The sequence below is a fragment of the Nerophis lumbriciformis genome, linkage group LG21 (genome assembly GCF_033978685.3).
Source record: "Nerophis lumbriciformis linkage group LG21, RoL_Nlum_v2.1, whole genome shotgun sequence".
NCBI lineage: Eukaryota > Metazoa > Chordata > Actinopteri > Syngnathiformes > Syngnathidae > Nerophis > Nerophis lumbriciformis.
Window position 1 is genome coordinate 19512574 of NC_084568.2, and position 22032 is coordinate 19534605.

General features: G+C 37.9%; 1 protein-coding gene across 2 annotated transcripts in view; it reads right to left on the bottom strand.

Moving 5' to 3' along the window:
* LOC133621001 (ceramide synthase 2-like) overlaps positions 1-21438 on the bottom strand; it is a 34096-nt gene extending 12658 nt beyond the window's left edge. Inside the window, exons 1-4 of one of the 2 annotated variants that reach the window (XM_061982757.2) lie at positions 21041-21438; positions 6591-6767; positions 6347-6464; positions 881-999 (exon numbers count right to left, since the gene is read on the bottom strand). In XM_061982757.2, the coding sequence (XP_061838741.1) occupies positions 881-999; positions 6347-6464; positions 6591-6766 (413 nt within the window). In that variant the 5' untranslated portion in view covers position 6767; positions 21041-21438. Of the gene's footprint in view, positions 1-880; positions 1000-6346; positions 6465-6590; positions 6768-20980 lie in introns of both variants that reach the window. The other variant, XM_061982758.2, reaches the window with a different exon arrangement.
* Positions 21439-22032: the final 594 nt, after the last annotated feature.

Sequence of the window (22032 nt, forward strand, 5' to 3'; positions counted from 1 at the left end):
ACCTGTTTTTGTGTATTTGGAATCCCCAACTCACGGGAGATATTAAGACACTTTTGCCTCTTTGCAAACAGGCCATTGAGATTTTGAGACTTTAGTGACATATTTTGCCTTAGTTACGTGAGCAGATATGTCCTATACTGTATGGTAAAGTTTTTCCCCAAGCGCTTTCCACGAGTTCGCCATATACAGTACATTACAATTTTAAACTGGTCCGTACATGAACATGCATGCTAAAATCCTCCACGGTTGCCATTTTATATACAAAGTAGCGTATAGTTCTTATATCTCCAAAAAAGGCTAAACCAGTCTGATAAAAAAAAAAGATATAGAGATTGGATAGTTTAGTGAGGACTTCAGCTTTGGTGCAGCACACGGGATTGGGCCAGCCGGAGGCACGTGACGAGCTCCGTGTCTACGAGCAGTGCGTCACAACGAGCCGCCGTTTGACACGTTGAAAAATCCAACACGATTCGTAAAAGATTCTCGCATGCAGACAATGAAAGATGTGGGAGGTCAAAACACAGCCAGCTGTTTTTAGACACGACACACCAGGAAACGGCGACCGCTCTAAGGAAGGCTGAGGTAACAGCTGAAACTGTAAGCAGAAAAAGGTTATCTCTTACTCTCAAAAATGTATTTGTCTGCACACAATCTTTTTTCTAGTATTTAAAGATTTAATTTATTTTAATGAAGGCAATCGATCTGTCCTCTCAACGCACCCGCAGTACGCAAGGGGGCCTTAGCGGGTACTCAACTTGTTTCCCTCCCATGTAGGAAAGGGGTTTAATGCCCAAAGTTAAACTATTTTAATTATATAAAATGCACCCTTGTGATTGATTTAAAACACAAATTGTGTGGCATACACAAAATTTATAGCTACCTGGCTTCTTGAAACTTCTTTATCTTGCTGGGACGGTCCTGGTTCCTCCGCTGCTTGAACCATCGCTGGACTTGTCGAACTGAGCAGCTTGTTTGCTTACTTAGCTTTTCTAAAGAGCTCTGAGAAGAAATGAGAGAAGAAAAGAAGAAATTATTGGACTTTTGACAATCAAGTGACAATAGTGAGCCTATTTGCTACATATATATATATATATATATATATATATATATATATATATATATATATATATATATATATATATATGTTTCTATTTAAAGGGGCAACGGTTACGCTAGGCCTGGGCGATATATCGATTTTATCGATATATTCAAGTTTTTTGTTGCAGACGAAAAATCGTTTTTTTGTAATCTTGCACCGACATAAGTTTTGCCCCTCAGGAGCTTCTGTAGCTTGCGCTGTCCCCTTTCTTCCTTAGCGGCTCATGTTGCACAACATGGCTAATGCTAACGCTAACGGGATCGAGACGTTTGAAAAGAAAAGTGTTGTCTGCACTTTGGTTTAGCGGCAACAGGCGTGGAACAAATGATTGCATGCTGCAAAGTCCCTCTCAAAAAGTCATCCGAACAACAAACTTGTTCCAGCATCTGAAAGTACCGAAGCATCCAGTCGAGTGCGGAAAATACAACTCTTTACGAGGCAAACAAGACGCAACAACAAACAAACTCCGGGCTAAAAATGTACCTTACTATGGTGGAATCATTTACAGTAGGTATGTATGATGATGCCATGTATGATGAGAAAGAAGCACAATGCATAGAGTGATTGCAGTTGCTCTGCGTGAATGAAAACGGCTGCGTTTACGTTGTCTACTTACTGAAACAAACTATAGTCCTCTCAATGTTTTACATCAATATTTATCTGGATACAATAATGTATAATACTACATTTTTATTTATATAAGTATGTTATTCAGGACAGAAATTTGAAGTTTGCACTTTATTGATCTCAATGTTGGAGATTACGTATTTACATGCAAAATGTGCAATGCTGCATTTTTGTTAACATAAGTATTCTATTCAAGCAGAAGTATTGCTTCCCAAGGGAAGCTCTTTAATTTAATTATTTGAAAATGATTCCATAAAAAGTACAATTTATATCAGGTCTAAAAAGAACAACATTATACAAATTTGAATTCTGCTAAGAGTAAAATGCAGTGTATGCAGTTTCATTTCAAACTACTAGTTTTTAATTAAATTAAGAAAAACATGTTTTGATTTATCTCTGTCATTTGCATTCAATGGTTTCTTGAAAAAAGTAGGGGTGGAAAAAACATTTGGAAAAAAATAAGAAATCCAATTTTTTGTGAAAAAAATCAAGGAGTATATTTCTAGGCCATATTGTCAAAGCGCAGAATATGCAGCTGTAGAGTGGCCGCTAAATTTGAAAACATACTGCAAGTATTGTATCCAGTCCACTTTATGCTAAGGGCATGTAAATGACGCCCCCACGTTACACCCCACATTATGTTTTTTGTCCGCTAATGACAGCGATCTGGCAAAATGTAATAACAGTGGAACCTCAATTTACAAACCCCTCAAACCCTCATCGTTTCCTCCAACAGTTGTGTGCCTTTTTACATAATTTTGCCCTGTTTTGTTAGCTCAACATAAGTCCAAAGAAAGCACTGCCTCCTCTCCCCCAGACTCACGCGGCAGACAAATAAAGTGTATTTTATTTTACTCCTAATCATTGTCGCAACCTGGCAGGTAAAGTTGAAGAGTTTTGTGACAACGTGTGTGTGGATGTGGCGGGTGCATAGGGAAAGACTGTTAATCTGTTGTTGTTTCTTTGGCTTTGTTAATAAATAGAATGTCAATACATCCCCCCTAAATATACAGACTTTAAAGCATTTTATGTGTGTTCATATTGTACAAACATGGGGGGTAGCACATCAGTCATCTACCCTTAGCAAATTCCATTTTTTTTGTAGCATTCACTACTTTGTTGGCTAGAAGACTCCATCCATCCATCCATCCATTTTCTACCGCTTGTCCCGTTTGGGGTTGCGGTTGCAGGGGGTGCTGGAGCCTATCTCAGCTGCATTCGGGCGGAAGGCGGGGTACACCCTGGACAAGTCCCCACCTCATCACAGGGCCAACACAGATAGACAGACAACATTCACACTCACATTCACAAACTAGGGCCAATTTAGTGTTGCCAATCAACCTATCCCCAGGTGCATGTCTTTGGAGGTGGGAGGAAGCCGGAGTACCCGGAGGGAACCCACGCAGTCACGGGGAGAACATGCTAACTCCACACCGAAAGATCCCGAGCCCACTGTCCTTTGAACCATTCCTAAAAGACTCTGCAATTTAGCCTCCGAAGGTGACCGGAATGTCATATGTGCAGTTTGTTTACAACTGAATGGAATGCTTATGCGTGGGATTCTGACTATTTTGGACTGGTAGTAGTCGATCTACAGCAATCGTGCTGTCACACAACACTTCAATGCTAACGAGGGGAATTTCCACTTCAACGACGGTCATTGGCTTTGACTGTTAAGATTGCTCGTTTGCATTAAAACAGTTGTTTTTTTCTCACTACGATCGGGCAAAATCATCCTTGCCCAGGCACACCTTCCTGGTTTTTGGAGTATTAAATATTTGGGGTTTTGGCACCAACCGTTGGACTTGATCTGACCAATCTAAGTGTATGAGCACCAACTGATGAAACCTACTTGGATGAGCGGCAAAACATCTTCCTAGAAAACCAAGCAGTCCAGTTGCGAACGATTGAATGCCCTGAGATGACAACGACCTGGAGGAATGAGAACCTTCTTTGGTATAAAATATGTAAAAGACTTCTCAAATTTAACCCTGATTTAAAAGTAATTGAAAGTTAGATAATTGAGGAACCCTTTGTCTGCTTTTGTGTATTGCTGCACGGTGTTGGGGAGTTTTTTTCCCCTAGTTTATTATTTAAATATAATTTTTCATATGATTTTTGTGGGTTGCTTGTTTGGGGGAGAAAATAAAAACATTTGACATGTTTAATTGACTGTGTATGTCAAAAATAATAATAAACAAATGTATTAAAAAAATGTCCAAACATTTGCTGAAATATAGACTTTGGTCGAAGCTGGAATGTTTATGTTGTTTCTTACAGAGAAATTTGCTTCAATATACAACATTTTCAACTTATGCACCTTGTTCAAGAACCACTTAAGTGTGTAAATCTAGGTTCCACTGTAATTGTTATCGATCATTAAATGTATAGCCTATGGTAATCAATGGTTGCTTCTCTTGGAATGCTTTTGTCTAAGTGCATGTGCTCTGGGCATGTACCTGTGTACCAGACAGCTGTAAGTGACAGCTCATTTTATCCTGGCCAAATGACAATTTGCATTCAGTTTAATTCGTAGTAATCTGTTATTTTAAACAACTAATGGTAAAATATGATAACCGGCGGTGGTCATTTGGGCAGGGTGATAGAACGATATCAATATATGTTGCGACAGACACGTAATCATTTTCAATATTAATTAAAAATGCGTTCCACAAAACGTTCCATATATATATTTTTTTTTCTTTGTCAGAAAATGCCGGAAGTTGTGAAGGAAAGTTGGGTGCATGAATAAGGGCACTTGCACTCTCTGGTAACTAACCGAGCAACACAGGAAGTGATTACTGATTAGTGGGAGTGACACACTAGCAGCCATTCAGGTAACAGTTACTATTAAGTTCAGTTGCGACATCTTTTTTTTCTCACGGTTGATTCTTTGCATGGAGTGAGAAGAGAAACTAAAAATGAGTGCTCCAGAGACCACCGTGCTCACCCTTGAGCACAGCTGGCACTAAACCTGTAGAAAATAGTTTTTCTCAAGGGTTTGTCAATGTTTACATTTTCACACTTTACACTATTTTGTTAAACTGTATAAAGTATTTCTTATGTATTCCTTATTCCTTATATTTGTATATCCTTAATTTAAATAGGTTATTGTTAAGTCTTCAATGTGATTTTAGAATTTTGTTTACATTTACGGTTTTCCATGGTTGTGTTAACATTTTCTTTCCCTTCTGCCTTAATAGCTGAGGGAATTATAATCAGAGGAATGCTACATTTTAAATAAAAATCTTTACATTTAATATATTTTTCTCCTGGTCCTTGTTTTCGATAGGTCATAAAACATATCAATAATCATTGATATTAACCAATATAAAACACTTATAAAGTGATACAGTTTTCAACCATATCACCCAGCCCTAGTGTTCAACCTTACATTTTTTGTTGTTTACCAAAATGTTATTATGAGCTATTGACATACAGCAGCTTTAACTACTCATAATAGAACAGGATTTCCCCTTAATGTAATTGAATGTGGCGTGCCGCCACAGCATTTTCATTACCGCTACACCTTGAAGATAATTTTAGTTTTTTTACTTGAAAACAAACTAAATATAATATAATTGCTGTAGCCACCAGAAGAAATCACACAAAGTCCAACACTATTTTTAACTTTTATTGGCAATCTTATGATAACAAACGGCACAATTCCAACAGTTTTAACTCCCGTGCAAACACTTTATCTCGTGAGTCCTTGCTTCCCCCGACGCACAACAACCTTCGTCATTCTCCGCCAATAACCTTGCAGGCACGGACGGTGTGTTTGAAAACATGGGAAAAAACTGACATAAAACCCAGACCACACGAACATAAAACATTAACATTATCTGGTGGTTACAGTATGAATTAATACATATAGCCTATTATTTGCACACAATTGACAAGTGATGTAGCTAAAAACCTGACCACCGGAAAAATAATTTGAATCACAGAAAAGTGCGCTACCGAAACAGGATGTACACAAAATGCATGTCATTGAGACAGTCTGGAGCGTTGTCAGCATGTCTGCAATGTGGACCCAATTTTTTATATATTGCAGATATACCCGCGAACAGCTATCTACAAAATGAGCAAATATTAAGAGGACAGTGACGACTTTTAAGAAGAGAAAGTCCAACTAGAGCAACAGAACCAAGCAAGTGTGATGTCATGCTCATTGTGGGACAGCGACATCGTGGGACAGACGTTAAGAATCTCTAAACACGAGTACATTTTATGATAACACCAGAATAAGATGCTAAATTTGTTGCAAGTTATTTTTAGTTTTAAAAAAGTCATTAAAAGTCAGTTAACACTTGAACAAATCGCAAAGTACATTGTACAAAAAGCAGCAAACATTCAAAATATTGCAAAACTTTTTTTTAAAATACTATTAACAGATTTGTTTTAAATTTATGTATACATTTTTTGAGCCTCTTTAAAGAAAATCGTATCATCATAGCAAATTACTCAATGATGTTATGGTGACCACGCCAATAACTACCACACATAATCTGGCAGTCTAGAGTGAACCTTGTAGAACCATGCAACATGTGGCTTTGTCTCTATGCATTCAAGTCACTGCAATATTTATTACCAAGGTGTGTGGCTATGTCATTTTACCTGTGTGGGGTGCTTGGATATGTTGCAGAAATAGGCCTCCAGCGAGGAATTCAAGGGAGGAAAAACACGTCTCTTGTCACTCACACCCAGCACAGATGCCATAGGAATTGCTACCCACCTGAAAAGAAACAACAGAGGGTGGATATACTGTTTAAAGAATGTACACATAAAAAACAATTTGACATTTTGATGCTAACTTGAATTATTAGGCAAATGGCGGTCATAAATAGTTACGATAACTTGCCTTTCAAAAAGCGGTCTGATGACCAGAAAACAGATAGCAATGGGGATGAAAGCCCAGAGATCCGGAGCGTGAGGTAAGACGATGTCATCTTTGGGGTTATTGAAGTCGGCCCAACCATGGCCTTCAGGAAACCAAATCCAGTCTGCCCATAGACACTTATTTAGCCACGATAACATCCTGAATATTCAAAAAGAGAAAATTATTTATGGGTGGTATTCATGCTAAACCTTCCTTGAATGGCATAAAGCGGGCAATAACTACACAAATACAAGGCCAAAGTCCAAACATGCATAATATATTTTGGAATCAAAAATAACAATGAACAAATTAAAACATACAAAACACATATCTGTGTATGTGTTTTGTATGTTTTAATACATAAAACATTTTCATTACTATGGACAAATGCATGCTTCCAATATAGTTTTGATGAAAATGGTTAAAATTGAGACTGCCCAACTTTAAATGTGACAGACAAAATTATCTGCTCTCTAATGCAGCTAAAAATGTTAATGTGTATTTATTTAATGACAAATCCATTGTTTTAAGTGAAAACTTGTTGGACGGGAAAGTACACACTTGGTTTCATCTCAAATACCATGGAGGAAGTGAATAATTTCCCTTTGCAGCAAGTATAGTAAACTATTACACGTGGTAGGTTTACAACTTTAAGCAGTTCAAACTGCTTTAGACGCGCTTTACTCTGATGGTCACGTCATGGATGTCTCCAAATATAAAACATGAAACTAGGGATGGCTACCGAATTCAGTACTTTTATCGGCACAGACCAAACTCCATTGCAGTGTTTGCCCTTAAACCATTTGATCATGGCGGTGCGCCATGGCAAAATATTAGCAGCCACACTTTAAAAAATATTTTTTGTACATAACAAATTTATGTAATATAATGTATTGTCGCCTCTAGGAGAAGACAAAAGGGGCAGCTTAGCTCGGTTGGTAGAGCGGCCGTGCCAGCAACCTTAGGGTTTTAGGTTTGATCGCCGCTTCTGCCATCCTAGTCACAGCTGTTGTGTCCTTGGGCAAGACACTTGACCCACTTGCTCCCACACTGGTTGAAAAATGTAACTTAGATAATGGGTTTCACTATGTAAAGCGCTTTGAGTCACTAAAGAAAAGCGCTGTATAAATATAAATCACTTCACAAAAAGTCTGACATTAATTTTAACTTTTTTTGCCAATCTTATGCTAATAACGGGCCCAATTCCAACAAGTATTTCCTCCTTGCACACACGTCTGCCTACGTGCTTCACTACCAGACAAACAACACGGTTTGTTCAAGACCAAAGGAAAAATGACATAACACACGAAACATACACTTAAACACTAGCAGGTAGTTATAACATGAATGGATATATAGTTTATTATTTGCGTACTATTGACTAGAGATGCACCAGAAATTTGGCTGCCGTAAAAAGACGTACCGTACTTTAGTCACCTGAACAGCGCTGCCGAAACAGGCTGTTGTGCTGACGTAAGCATACGTATGGGGTTGTCTGGAGTAGAGGCAGCATGTCCGTGCCGTTGACATATTTTAATATATCCTAGATATACCTGCGGACAGTGATAGTCAAAATTTAAGATGACAGTGGCGGCTTGTGTGATGTCCTGCTCTCTGCAGCATGCTTTTCATTGCAGACATGGAGCGACAGAAGTAAAGAGTCTCTACACACGAGTACAGTCTACAGTAACACCATGAATTGATTACGTGGACCCCAACTTAAACAAGTTGAAAAACTTATTCGGGTGTTACCATTTAGTGGTCAATTGTACAGAATATGTACTGAACTGTGCAATCTACTAATAAAAGTTTCAATCAATCAATCAAACCAGAAATAGATGCTAGATTTGCCGCTTGTCGTTTTTAAAAAAGAAAGACTGACCAAAAGGATTGGAGAAATCTGTAGGAAAAAAATTCTCAACAAAGTACATTGTACAAAAAGCAGCAACAATTGAAAAATATAGCAAAACAACATCTTAGAAAATTATATGTTAATACTGTGGAAAACTAACAGATTTGTTTGAAATGTTTCTATACATTTGTTGCCTTTAAAAAACAACAACATGTGCATCATAGCAAAAAATATGATAATAGCCACACCCCCAGCACCACAGGTATATCGGCAATCTAGAGGAAACACTGCATCGGTACTTCCAGGTATCGATTCATATAAAATAAAACTGTGCCATATTTTTGATACCTTTATTGCGCGTGCATGCTTCCGGTTGCGTTGCTCTGCTGGCTACCCGTCATTTTTTATGACATTTAAGTGTTTTTTCCAAGTGTTTTCTAAGTGTATTATTTTAATCGGTATTGTGCCACTGCAATAAGTTTGTGTTGGACTGACCACCGTGGCGACTTTGGTACAAGAACTACTCTGGCGCTGATTGTTCTAGAAGATGAGAGCAACCCCACCGGCTTATCTGTCCGATGATGTGAAAATACAAGCCTCTAGGAGAAGACAACTAGTGATGTGCTGAGCCTGATCGATACCAGAACTTTATGTTCTAAATTAGAACATAAAGTTCTGGCTCTGATCTATATTAGAACTTCTAATATAGATTCTCACAATAAAACTTTGATACTTTTGATGCAGTAGATGTTTGAGATAATGTGGATCATTACCAGGACCACAGCGTAAAGTAACTAAATAATTGCGATGTCTAAATGAAACGCGATTGAGGGAACTACTTTTTCTTCAGTCAATGTGCAGCTCTCTCCACTACAATCGGTGCACAGCTTTGCACGCATTCACAGTGTGTTCCAAAGCGCTTGCCGGTTGACACGGCACAAGTGGCACACAATTGACATGTTAGCGGTACGCCAATCGGTAGTAGAGATGTAACAATATGAACATTTTATATCACGGTTATTGTGACCAAAATTATCACCATTGTTGAATGTCCTCAAGAAGTACTTAAACGATTAGCGGCACTGTAGCTGCTAGCCAGCGATCAACGTGCTAGCTCGTGATTACCGCGCTAGCCAGCGATAAGCGTGCCAGCTCGCTAGCTGTTTCTCCAGGAAATTAGCATCACCATGCGGTGACTTTATCAATCACTGTTTTCCAATAATTAACATTCAACACGGTACTAGGGTTGTACGGTATATCGGTATTAGTATAGTACCGCGATACTAATGAATCATTTTCAGTACGATATTGTCTCTGAAACGTACCGGTCCCGCGTCGTGTCATTGCTGGTTTACGAGCAGACGAGCATGTTCGGCGGCACACAATCACGGAGTACTTACAAACAGAAAATGTGTGTAGACAAAAAAGGGAGAACGGACGCATTTTGGCTTAAAAACTGATGATAAAGGTGAAGTTATAACACTGAAACGCCCTCAGGAAGAGGTGCTTTAAGACATGGCTAGCTAGCTAGCAGCTAACGTCCATCTGCCGTCGGCAGTGTTTTAGCTACTTCTAAATCACTAGTCCTCGTCTCCATGGCGACAAATAAAGTATGTTTCTTACAAGTATCATCCCTGCAGGACAAGGAATAGCTAAACATGCTTCACTACACACCGTAGCTCACCGGCATCAAAATGTAAACTAACGCCATTGGTGGATCTACACCTGACATCCACTGTAATGATATCTAGTACAGGAACGTATCTAGTCGATACTACTATGATTACTTTGATATTTTTTGGCATCACATCTTTTTTTGTTTAAAAAAAATGTATTTTATGTTTATAAACTCAGGAAATATGTTCCTGGACACATGAGGACTTTGAATATGATGTATGATCCTGTAACTACTTGGTATCGGATTGATACCCAAATTTATGGTATCATCCAAAACTAATGTAAAGTATCAAACAACAGACGAATAAATGATTATTACATTTTAACTAAAGTGTAGACAGAACATGTTAAAAGAGAAAGTAAGCCGATATTAACAGTAAATGAACAAGTAGATTAATAATTCATTTTCTACCACTTGTCCTTAATAATGTTTACAAAACAATAGAATGATAAATGATAATATGTTGCTGCATACGTCAGCAGACTAATTAGGAGCCTTTGTTTGTTTACTTACTACTAAAAGACAAGTTGTCTGGTATGTTCACTATTTTATTTATGAGCTTAACTGCAATAAGAAACATATGTTTAATGTACTCTAAGATTTTTAGTTAAAATAAAGCCAATAATGCAATTTTTTGTGGTCCCCTTTATTTAGAAAAGTACCGAAAAAAATTTCAGTACCGGTACCAAAATATTGGTATCGTTACAAGACTACACAGTACTAATAACCGTCTGGAATTTTACCGCGGGTTATTATTAATACCGATAACCGTTACATTCCTAATCGATAATATGCTTTAACCCCAGATTGGCATTTTAAAAGCAATGTTACCAGAGCTCTTCCGCCAGTGCACAATAACGCGCCACGTCGCGTTGGTCAATCCATATATATCGACAGTGTCGATAACAAGGGTTGTATCCAATCAATATGTTGAAATCAAAATGTTTCAGTTCAAGTCTGTTTATAGCTGTGTTTTTTGTGTTTTGTTTCGTTGTTTATATTGTTAAATTTATACATTTTTATAGTGCTCTCAAACTCAGGGATTAAGTTTGAGGACACAAAAGAGGGTTTTGGGGGCAAATGACAGTAGTCGGTTTTGGGGGCGATATTGACCAAAACTGAGCTACGGTGGGGGCACATCGGCTGTGCGTGTAGGCGCATGTGGCTGGTGATTAGTGTCGGCAATGCGCGGAAGCGACTCTGGACGCGCGCTAGATCTTTCATACACGCTGCACCCTTCCTCAACTAGGGTGTTGCGCCGCTCGGTCGCAACAAAGGCACATCAAAAGATACCGGTATGACGGTATTGTCTCATATATATATATATATATATATTAGGGCTGCAACTAACGATTAATTCTGGCCTGGGAACGCCTCGGGATCCCCCGGGAGGAGCTGGACGAAGTGGCTGAGGAGAGGGAAGTCTGGGCTTCCCTGCTTAGGCTGCTGCCCCCGCGACCCGACCTCGGATAAGCGGAAGAAGATGGATGGATGGATGGATTAATCTGTCGATTATTACTTCGATTAATCGAGTAATAATCGGATAAAAGAGACAAACTACATTTCTATCCTTTCCAGTATTTTATGGGGGAAAAAACAGCATACTGGCACCATACTTATTTTGACTATTGTTTCTCAGCTGTTTGTGCATGTTGCAGTTTATAAATAAAGGTTTATTTAAAAAAAAAAAAAATATATATATATATATAAATAAATAAAAAAAATTTAATTGCCTCTGCGCATGCGCGTAGCATAGATCCAACAAATCGATGACTAAATTAATCGCCAACTATTTTTATAATCGATTTTAATCGATTAGTTGTTGCAGCCCTAATATATATATATATCTTTCTAAAATATACCGGTATATCGCCCAGCCCTACTTGACAAACCGTTGTAAATAGGGATGTCCGATAAAGGCTTTTTGCCGATATCCGATATTGCCCAACTCTTTAATTACCGATACCGATATCAACCGATACCGAAATCAACCGATATATACAGTCGTGGAATTAACACATTATTATGCCTAATTTGGACAACCAAGTATAGTGAAGATAAGGTACTTTAAAAAATTTTTTATAAAATAAAATAAGATAAATAAATTAAAAACATTTTCTTGAATAAAAAAGAAAGTAAAACAATATAAAAACAGTTACATTGAAACTAGTAATTAATGAAAATGAGTAAAACTAACTGTTAAAGGTTAGTACTATTAGTGGACCAGCAGCACGCACAATCATGTGTGCTTACGGACTGTATCCCTTGCAGACTGTATTGATATATATTGACATACAATGTAGGAACTAGAATATTAATAACAGAAAGAAACAATCCTTTTGTGTGAATGAGTGTGAATAAGTGTAAATAGGGGAGGAAGGTTTTTTGGGTTGGTGCACTAATTGTAAGTGTATCTTGTGTTTTTTATGTTGACTTAATAAAAAAATAAAAAATAATTAAAAAAAATAAAAAATTTAAAAAACGATACCGATAATAAAAAAAAAACGATACCGATAATTTCCGCTATTATATTTTAACGCATTTATCGGCCGATAATATCGGCAGGTCGATATTATCGGACATCTCTAGTTGTAAACGATATATTAATAATGTAATTATGTTTTACTTTGTCTTATACTGTTGTTATTCCTGTGTTGAATGTAAATATTCATCCATCCATCCATTTTCTACTGCTTGTCCCTTTTGATTGTTCAGAAATACTTTTGTTGATAAGAATATTATTTGGTTTACTTAAAATCTTTGTCTTGTGTTTTACTCAGATTATATTTATGATCAACAAAATAAAGGCCAAATTAAATCTGTTCAATGATCTTGACAAATTTTAGTAAAAATTATCAGTATCAGTCAGTGTACAAGATCCACCCTTCCCTCGACGCAGATCACGCGCTGTGCGTAGTAGTGACTTGCGAACTGTTTGGGGCCCAGTTATGCGTGAAGAAGGGCATGTTAAATAAATGTCCATTATTGAATGACATGGCGCTTCATTTGAAAAAATACCGCAAACATATTCTTAGGCCTCTTCCACTGATACGAATATAATGGCAAATTTCTCTCTATATATTCTTACTGTCCCCCACAGCACACATCGTTATTGCTGATCCTGTAAACAATTGTACGAAGATCTATTCTTGGCCGGAGATGTCACAGGAAGATATGCAAATGTATGATTTAATTTGGTATTTTGTAACGAGAAAATTAATGATTGAACAATCTATTTACCTTGAATTTTTTTTTGTGTGCAAAAAACATGCTTTATATTAAAATTTTATTTAAAAAAGTATAACACTTATTTCAATACTAAGTGTGGACATTTTTGTAATGGGAAAGAGGGCCCTCGACCTGTATTTACTTAATTATTACTATTTACAACTGGATCAAACCCAAAATTTGTACCGGTAGTATCGCCAAACCTTAATGTTAAAGGGGCTGTTAGCAACTTGCTCACAGTAACAGTTTTCACAGCAAAAAAAAAAGAAGAACAGTATTGGCTCGCTTGTGTTATCATTAGTGGTTTAACAGAACACATTTAGGTTAAAACGGTCTATATTTTTCACAATTACTAAGTTTGTGTAGTAACATTTTTTACTGGCCCAAATCAAATTATTGGGGTTTACAGCGGTCACTCACCCGGTCTCATCAACACGTACACGCAGGGAGTGCGTGCACACATACAAAAGCAGTCCAAAAGAAGCAACAATTTGCAGTCCTGTTGTTACGATAGGATATACATTCAAACTATATACAAACTATCCAAATTGTTATTATTCGCGAACAACACCCAAAACGCGTTCATGTGTTACGTGAAATGAAGTGAAGTGAATTATATTTATATAGCGCTTTTTCTCTAGTGATTGAAAGTGAAACCCAATATCTAAGTTACATTTAAACCAGTGTGGGTGGCACTGGGAGCAGGTGGGTAAAGTGTCTTGCCCAAGGACACAACGGCAGTGACTAGGATGGCGGAAGCGGGTATCAAACCTGCAACCCTCAAGTTGCTGGCACGGCCACTCTACCAACCGAGCTATACCGCCCGTACGTACGTAGTTACGTCATTACGTACTAGAAGCTGTAAGAGGGCGGGATACTCTGTGTAAAATACAATGGAAAGTTAGCGCCCTCTCGGCATCTGTGTAAATGTTGCAAACACCCCCTTTAATAGGCCTGGCCTGATAATACATTTTGCTGGATGATAAATTGTCCCACAAATTATTGCTGACAAACACAATTATTTTCAACGTTATTTTTATAACGTTATATTTCCCTTTGAAGCTAATCAAACCCTAAAAAACTGGATTGTGTGCCTGGACTTTAACCCCACCCCCATTATACTGCACTTATAAAGTCAAAGTGACTGTGGCAGGTGACTTGACACAGCTTGTCACTAATCTGCAACAATGATAACAATGATTTATCTTGCTCATTGTGGTTTGACTACAACTGTGAACAAACAGGTGAGCAGATAACGGCCTCCCAGTGGTTCAGGTTGAACTTTGTACATGACTGCAGGATTTTATTCAAACCTTGGGTACATTATGGGACCTGGACTTACACAAAAAAAAATGTTTCTGTTGAACTGGGCCCAAAATTTGCTAGTACAAAGTTGTACTGTAATAATTATTTCATTCCCTCCTGATTTTTTATTTACACCCTTTGTACAGACGTCCACAGGAAAATCATTGACTAAACTCTTGCAGAGCCAGCATAGGGAGAACCGGGAACATGTTCCCAATGACTTGGGACTATCGGCGGTCCTTGAAGTACAAAATCCAGTAGTGCTGTTTTTTCCCCCACAGTGTGGACTTGAATTATTTTGCTAAGATATGTTTAGTGTTTTTGTTTTGTAAAGAAAATATGTTTTTTTTATTTTTGAAATCACAAACTGTTTGGCGCCTCTCCCCGAGCTTGGAAATTTGCTCCAGAGTTCAATGTCCGAGACAAACGGTATCTCCGTTCTTCCGTATGTCTTATATGTACGAAAAAATTGACAATGAAAGTACTTAAAGTTTCAATAAAATAAGGCCCCTTCCGCCAGGTCCACCCAAGATCATTAACCAGCTGCTGCCTTGTAATTCTCAGCCAACCCTTCACATTTCTCACAATCATCCTTATTAACCCACGAGGTGAAATCATGCACGGAGCGTTCCATCAAGCAGTACAGTACTTGCGTTCAGAGGAATTGAGACACAAACAACAAAGGGCAACAATGGAGCCCATTTTCTATTGTTCTATTCCTGTTGGCGATCAACAAAAAGCAGTGTTCTTTCTGTAGTACACTGAGAACAGAACTAGATATATGTGGCACATAAGTATGAATGCTCATAAGAAACACTATTGTACAGACGGCGCATCTTTAAGATGATTTTTAAACAGAGGCACTCACTTCCTGTGTCACTGCATTCTACGCCGTTTGCTAGTTGCTTGGTGGAATTTTTTTTTTTAACATGTATACAGTATTATATATCACATATTTTACATAGTTTCTTTACATGTACAAAAAGGAGTATGAAGAAGCAAGGCTTATCTAATCCTCCCCCTATCCTCTTCATAGCAATTACGAACACATACTTTATGTTCTAAATTTGTACTCAAATACATATTTTTTTTCTAAATACATCAGTTCTTCTCATAAGTAGGTAAATCAGTTATGATTCGCTTAATGAGATGAACCTTTAACATTTCATTTTCAATAAATTCATGACGTTAATCATTATTCTTCTTTGTACTTTATAACACTTTTAGTTTGAACAGCTTCTTAGACCGGATCATATTAGTTAATCCCTTTGTGTCAAAGTCAAGGCCGGATTCATTATCTATGGCCCCAGGGATGATATTTGATTAGTATTAGAACCGTCCCGCAGGCCACAGCCGCCTGCTGCTGTTTTGCACGCACCAATACTCCATCAGTGTTGGCGCTAGGAACTTTCAAAATGGGGTCCCAGGGACCCCGTCAAGTCATAAAAATGGGGTCCAACAGTAAAATTTTTTGGTCCCACTTTTTTGTAAGCGTTTTGAAAACAAATGATAAATGTATGCATTATCCTGTTATATCTCACATTCTATATTGTGTTTTGGAAAAAGGTTGTCAAAAATGTTACTTAATTCATTCAAAGAAATAATACAAAAGAAACCACATTTTTATGCATATGTAAATGTATTCAGTTATAAACATTCATTCACTTTCTTCTTTCTTTCATGGATCTAAACTTTACCGCTGCCGGTATTTTTTTTCCTATATTTATATTGTGATATTTTCAGAATGTGTTTGTTCCATTTTTGGCCAAAACAAGACAAAGAACACAATCTGAAGTTGTCTTTATTTTTCAGTTTTAATGCCACGATTTTGATAGTCCGGCCCGAGTGTGCACAGTTTTTCCTCCATATGGCCCCTGAGCTAAAATGAGTTTGACACCCCTGACTTAATCCATTTCATAATTTAATTCCACATACGGCTATGCTAAAGGTCTTAAGTGTTGTACTAGCATACAGAGGTTTTAAGTTAGATTTTTCTCTAAGGTTATATTTCTCCTCTTTTGTTGATCGTTTACAAACTGAGTTCGGAGAGCAAGTGACGCCAGAAAGACCGCGACCCACACCGGAAGTGACATCAGAAAGAACGCGCCACAGCCAGCTTCATAATAAAGCGGTTTCGTAACTCGGAGCTAACCACTGGAAATATGAAGGTGAGTCATCCAGACATCCCCGTGTTTCTCCTTCTTCTACATGTACAGACGCTTGTGGAAATCACACATGAATACCTTAAGTGAAAGCGATTGCAGCTATTTCGGATACAACACTTCTCAGGCGGCAAGACAACTTTCCAATGTCAGCTGTGATTCTACTTACAGAAAAACTTTGTCCATTTGTCGAAGGAGAGACAACGAGAATGCGAGCTCCTGTGAATGTGATAAAAAAGGTAGCGTGTGCTTTGTATTAAATGGCCGTCGAGGGAAAACTATGGAAAACATTGAATGCATTTGGACTGGCAAAGCAGACTATCAGTTATTGTCCGCCATGTATGTCGCGGACTCAACGTCTAGGTCCAGAGTATATAAAGTCACCAAAAACGAATGGACATTGAAAGAGTGAGGAGTGTTCTGACCAGATATCTAGATCCCTAGTTTGATTGTTGTAAAATGTTCTTTATCACATTGTTTACGTGTCCAATAAAGATTTGATTAATTTATGATGGCTCAGGTGTGATTCACTACAATAGGGCCCTACAGCACACTGGATTCCAGTTAATTAAAATATCACAACACTGGATATTGTTCAGATAAGTTAAATTTAAGAACTTGCACACAAAGCAACACTGGATGTGACTATGACTTGCGCATTTTCCGCGCATGCGTACTAGGTCGCGTTGCGCTGGTGGACGGAGGGGAGGCGGGGCCTAAGACCCACTTTTATTCTCTGGCTTTTAACACTACGTGAGTTGTGTGGTCCTCTGTGTTTTTACATTTGTATTTCTATTTATTGTTTTAATTGGTTTTACTCTTTATAATCGTTTTTAATCATATTTATTTTTATATTGGTTTTATATTTATTTATTTTGTTTTTATTCAGTCATTGGTGAAGCTAAGGATAGTATTTGAATCTTGCTTTTAATATTTTTGTGCAGCACTTTGGAAACATATGTGTTGTTTAAATGTGCTATATACAGGGTTCATACACCTTTTCCATAGCCAAATTCAAGCACTTTTTAAGGACTTTCAAGATCAATTTTCCAGTTTTTCTAGTACCCTTCAAAAGGCGAAAACCAGTGTGAATCAATCCATAGCCGTGTTGTTTGAGGTCACCAATTGCTGTCTGTAGGAAAAATACGTAAAATCTGCTAAAACCTAAGCCTAACATTGAAGCAGCAGTTATCATTAACTGAATGGGGCATAGAAAATGAAGCACTGCTTCTGTAGAATATTCAATGTCATTGGTGTTTGCAAAAGTGTCTCCATTTGTGTTGTTTTTCAAATTTCTTGTTCTTTTTCTTACTTACAGCACTCAATGACATTGAACAGCACGAATTGATTCACACCGTATTTGTGCTTGTAAACTGCATAATGTGATGTAAATACACGTACCCTCAAAATGTCAATTTCACTCATTTATTAACAAAACTGTTCCACATTAATATAAGGATAATAAATTAAAGGAAAATATTTTGTTTGTGTCACCTTTCATTAAGCATATCTAGCCTTATAACTGTGGCTATGATAACAAATTAACAAAAAGACAAAAGTTTACTTTTTTTGCTTTCACTGAGGTAGCCTGACAAGTAAAGTAGACAACGAACATAATAGAGCAAGAAATGCATACAACCATGCTGTGTAAAAACTACAAAATCATTCATATTACCTCAGCTCTAAGTTGTTTATACATTACATGACCTCCACAGTACAAACAAGTCCAATAATGTAACATTTTAATGCAATTAACCAAAACATCAAAATGTAACTTGTTTGCTTTAACTGAGGTAGTCAGACAAGGGTGAGTATTTGTCATTTTCCATCCAATGTTCATTAAAACGACATCCTCCCAGCATGATGGACCGATGCACCACTGTCCTCTTGGGGCCGACACAGAGCCGTATATACATGACAACAACCTAATGTAAGGGCTCGTGCAAAGCCAACAGATCAAGTGTATAGATTTCATTTTTAAGGAAACTTATTTTATTTTTTCCCATTTCATAATTAGCCTATTGAATCGAGACTGCCGAGAAATATGATGAACATTTCCAAGCACTTCACCCAAAATTGAAGCATTTTTCAAACCTTGAAAACACAACATAGTTGGCTTCTCTTTCTTCCCCTCCATTTCTCTGCTTTCTTTTGTATCTGTAGTTCCCCTCCATTTCTCTGCTTTCTTTTGTATCTGTAGTTATCATTACATATATGTGTTGTTGCATTTGAACAACTGTATTGTTGATAGTAGAGGTAAATTATTGGTATTATTCATTATCAATAGCGCTATTACTATCGGTATTTGTATTGCTCCAGTTGTAGTGTAATAATGCTCATTGTCATTGTCTATCATTATTTATTTCACTAGCTGCTTCTTTGCTATTACTTTTACCATCATATTTGTACATATATGTGTTTGCTGTTGTTGTTGTTGTCTCCATGTCTTATCCCCCTCTTGTCCCCACAATTTCCCCGTCTGTCTTCCTTTTTTCCTCTTTTCATCCCCTCCTGCTGCGGCCCGGCTGCACCAAATGATAATATAAATACATTTAATAAAGTCAAATATAGAGATGTCCGATAATATCGGCAGTAAATGCTTTAAAATGTAATATCGGAAATTATCGGTATCGGTTTCAAAAAGTAAAATGTATGACTTTTTAAAACGCCGCTGTACGGAGTGGCACATGGACGTAGGGAGAAGTACAGAGCGCCATTAAACCTTAAAGGCACTGCCTTTGCGTGCCGGCCCAATCACATAATATCTACGGATTTTCACACACACAAGTGAATGCAAGCATACGTGGTCAACAGCCATACAGGTCACACTGAGGGTGGCCGTATAAACAACTTTAACACTGTTACAAATATGCGCCACACTGTGAACCCACACCAAACAAGAATGACAAACACATTTCGGGAAAACATCCGCACCGTAACACAACATAAACACAACAGAACAAATACCCAGAACCCCCTTGCAGCACTAACTCTTCCGAGACGCTACAATATACCCCCCCCGCACACACACATCAACCTCCTCATGCATGTCTCAAATTTCAAGCTGCTGTTTTGAGGCATGTTAAAAAAAATAATGCACTTTATGACTTCAATAATAAATATGGCAGTGCCCTGTTGGCATTTTTTTCCATAATTTGAGTTGATTTATTTTGGAAAACCTTGTTACATTGTTTAATGCATCCAGCGGCGCATCACAACAAAATTAGGCATAATAATGTGTTAATTCCACGACTATATTATCGGTTGATATCGGAATCGGTAATTAAGAGTTGGACAATATCGGCAAAAAAGCCATTATTGGACATCTCTAGTCAAATACAAATAAGGCAACAAGAGAAGTATCCCACACTTCTCTTTTGTACAGTAAATTTGTATCTACATCAACAATATGATTTGCCTGAGAAGCTGGACAGGACAAACAAATAAATTAATAAATAAAAAAAAGAAAACAACATTACAATCCAAGCATTTTCAAGGTTTTCAAGCACCCGTACGAACCCTGTATATAAATAAAGTGGAGTGGATTGTATTGAAGATGGTTTTTAAACAAGAGGCGCCCACTTCCTGTGTCACTGCATTCTACGCTGTTTGCGTACATCATGCTTTGGGAGTGGCTCTAACGCGCGCACGCACGCACACACACATTCGTAGTCACCATCACGTGTACGCGCACATGGCGCAAGCCGGGAGTGACCCGGACATAGCGGAACCACGCATTGAGATGACAAGAAAAATACGTTTTCACTAAAAACTAACATAGTGTATTTTTATTACCAAACACAGGCATTCGCCACGTTTTAAATACTCTCCCGTTAAAAGAACCTGGAACAACTGTTGATGTACGTTCGAAAAAAAAATGTACGTAGCAAAATGCACCTGAGTGAACCGAATAGAACCGTTTCAGAATTCAAAAATCCACTTTTACCCCAGAAACTGCAGGCATTTATGGTCATATTGCCTTTTTTAAATCACACTTCTCAAACAGCTGACGCCCGGACCAGTCAGCTAGCTAAACTTTGATGTTAGCTAGCTAAACTTTGATGTTTTCCGCATGTCGGTTTTTGCTGTTTAAATAAACTTTACACGGCTCGAATATCAAAACACGCCAGAGTGGAACCAAAGTTACCTTAAATCTTGATAAAGTCGAATCCAACAGAGAGTCCATGAAGTAACGGTGCCAACTTACCTCTCGACCGTATGCGGGCAGGTATTATTCTCCTTTCCTGTTGAAGCTGGCAGAATGAAATAAAAGTTCCTCCATTAAAGACACTCCCACTTGCTGCTGAGCGTTCAACGAGCCGCAAGTAGCGAGTTTCCCGTTCTGAGTCAGCTCAGGTTCGCCTCATTCTCCGGGGAAAAGATGTCGTGTTTCAACGCCACGGCAACTCTTCTTTGAAGTGGCACTTCAAACCAAAAGGGGGGGAGGAAACACGGTGGCTCTTCGAATATTAAGTCAAGTATGGCGACCCGGCAGACAAATGGATGTATGAAGGGAATGGCAAGTGTGTTTAAACTGGGTCGAAGGGTTGTTAAACCGTAAAAGTGACGTTAGCTTTCCTGTAAAGAGGGGCGGTTTATGCCGTCCTCGGTACAGATGTTTTTGCTTGTTTAGCCTCCAGGGGGCAGCAGAAACATGATCCGTGCTGCATACTTTAGGGGTGTGTCTTAAAGCGGAACTGCACTTTTTGGGGGGGAATTGTGCCTATCATTCACAATCATTATGTAACACAAGCACACACATGTTTTTTCTTTTCTTATGAATTCTGACGAGTAAATACATACAAAAGCCAGCGTACAATTGAATGGAGTCACTCTATTCTGCCAATAAAGCGCTTGAAAAACATCCAAATGCCTCCATCAACGTTTTATATACACATATGTATTGTAGTAACAGGCACATTCAAATAACATTTAACATCCATGCAAAATAGATGAAATAGATCATGGATTCAATTAACATTTTACATCTATTTTGCTTACTTTAGGGTTGTGTCTTAAAAGAGAACTGCACTTTTTTGGGGGGGAATTGTGCCTATCATTCACAATCATTATGTAAGACAAGCACACATGTGTTTTTTTCTTTTCTCATGCATTCTTACTAGCAAATAAATGTGGTCAAAAGTCAGCTTACAATGGAATGGGAGTCACTCTATTCGGCCTTGAAAAACATCCAAACAC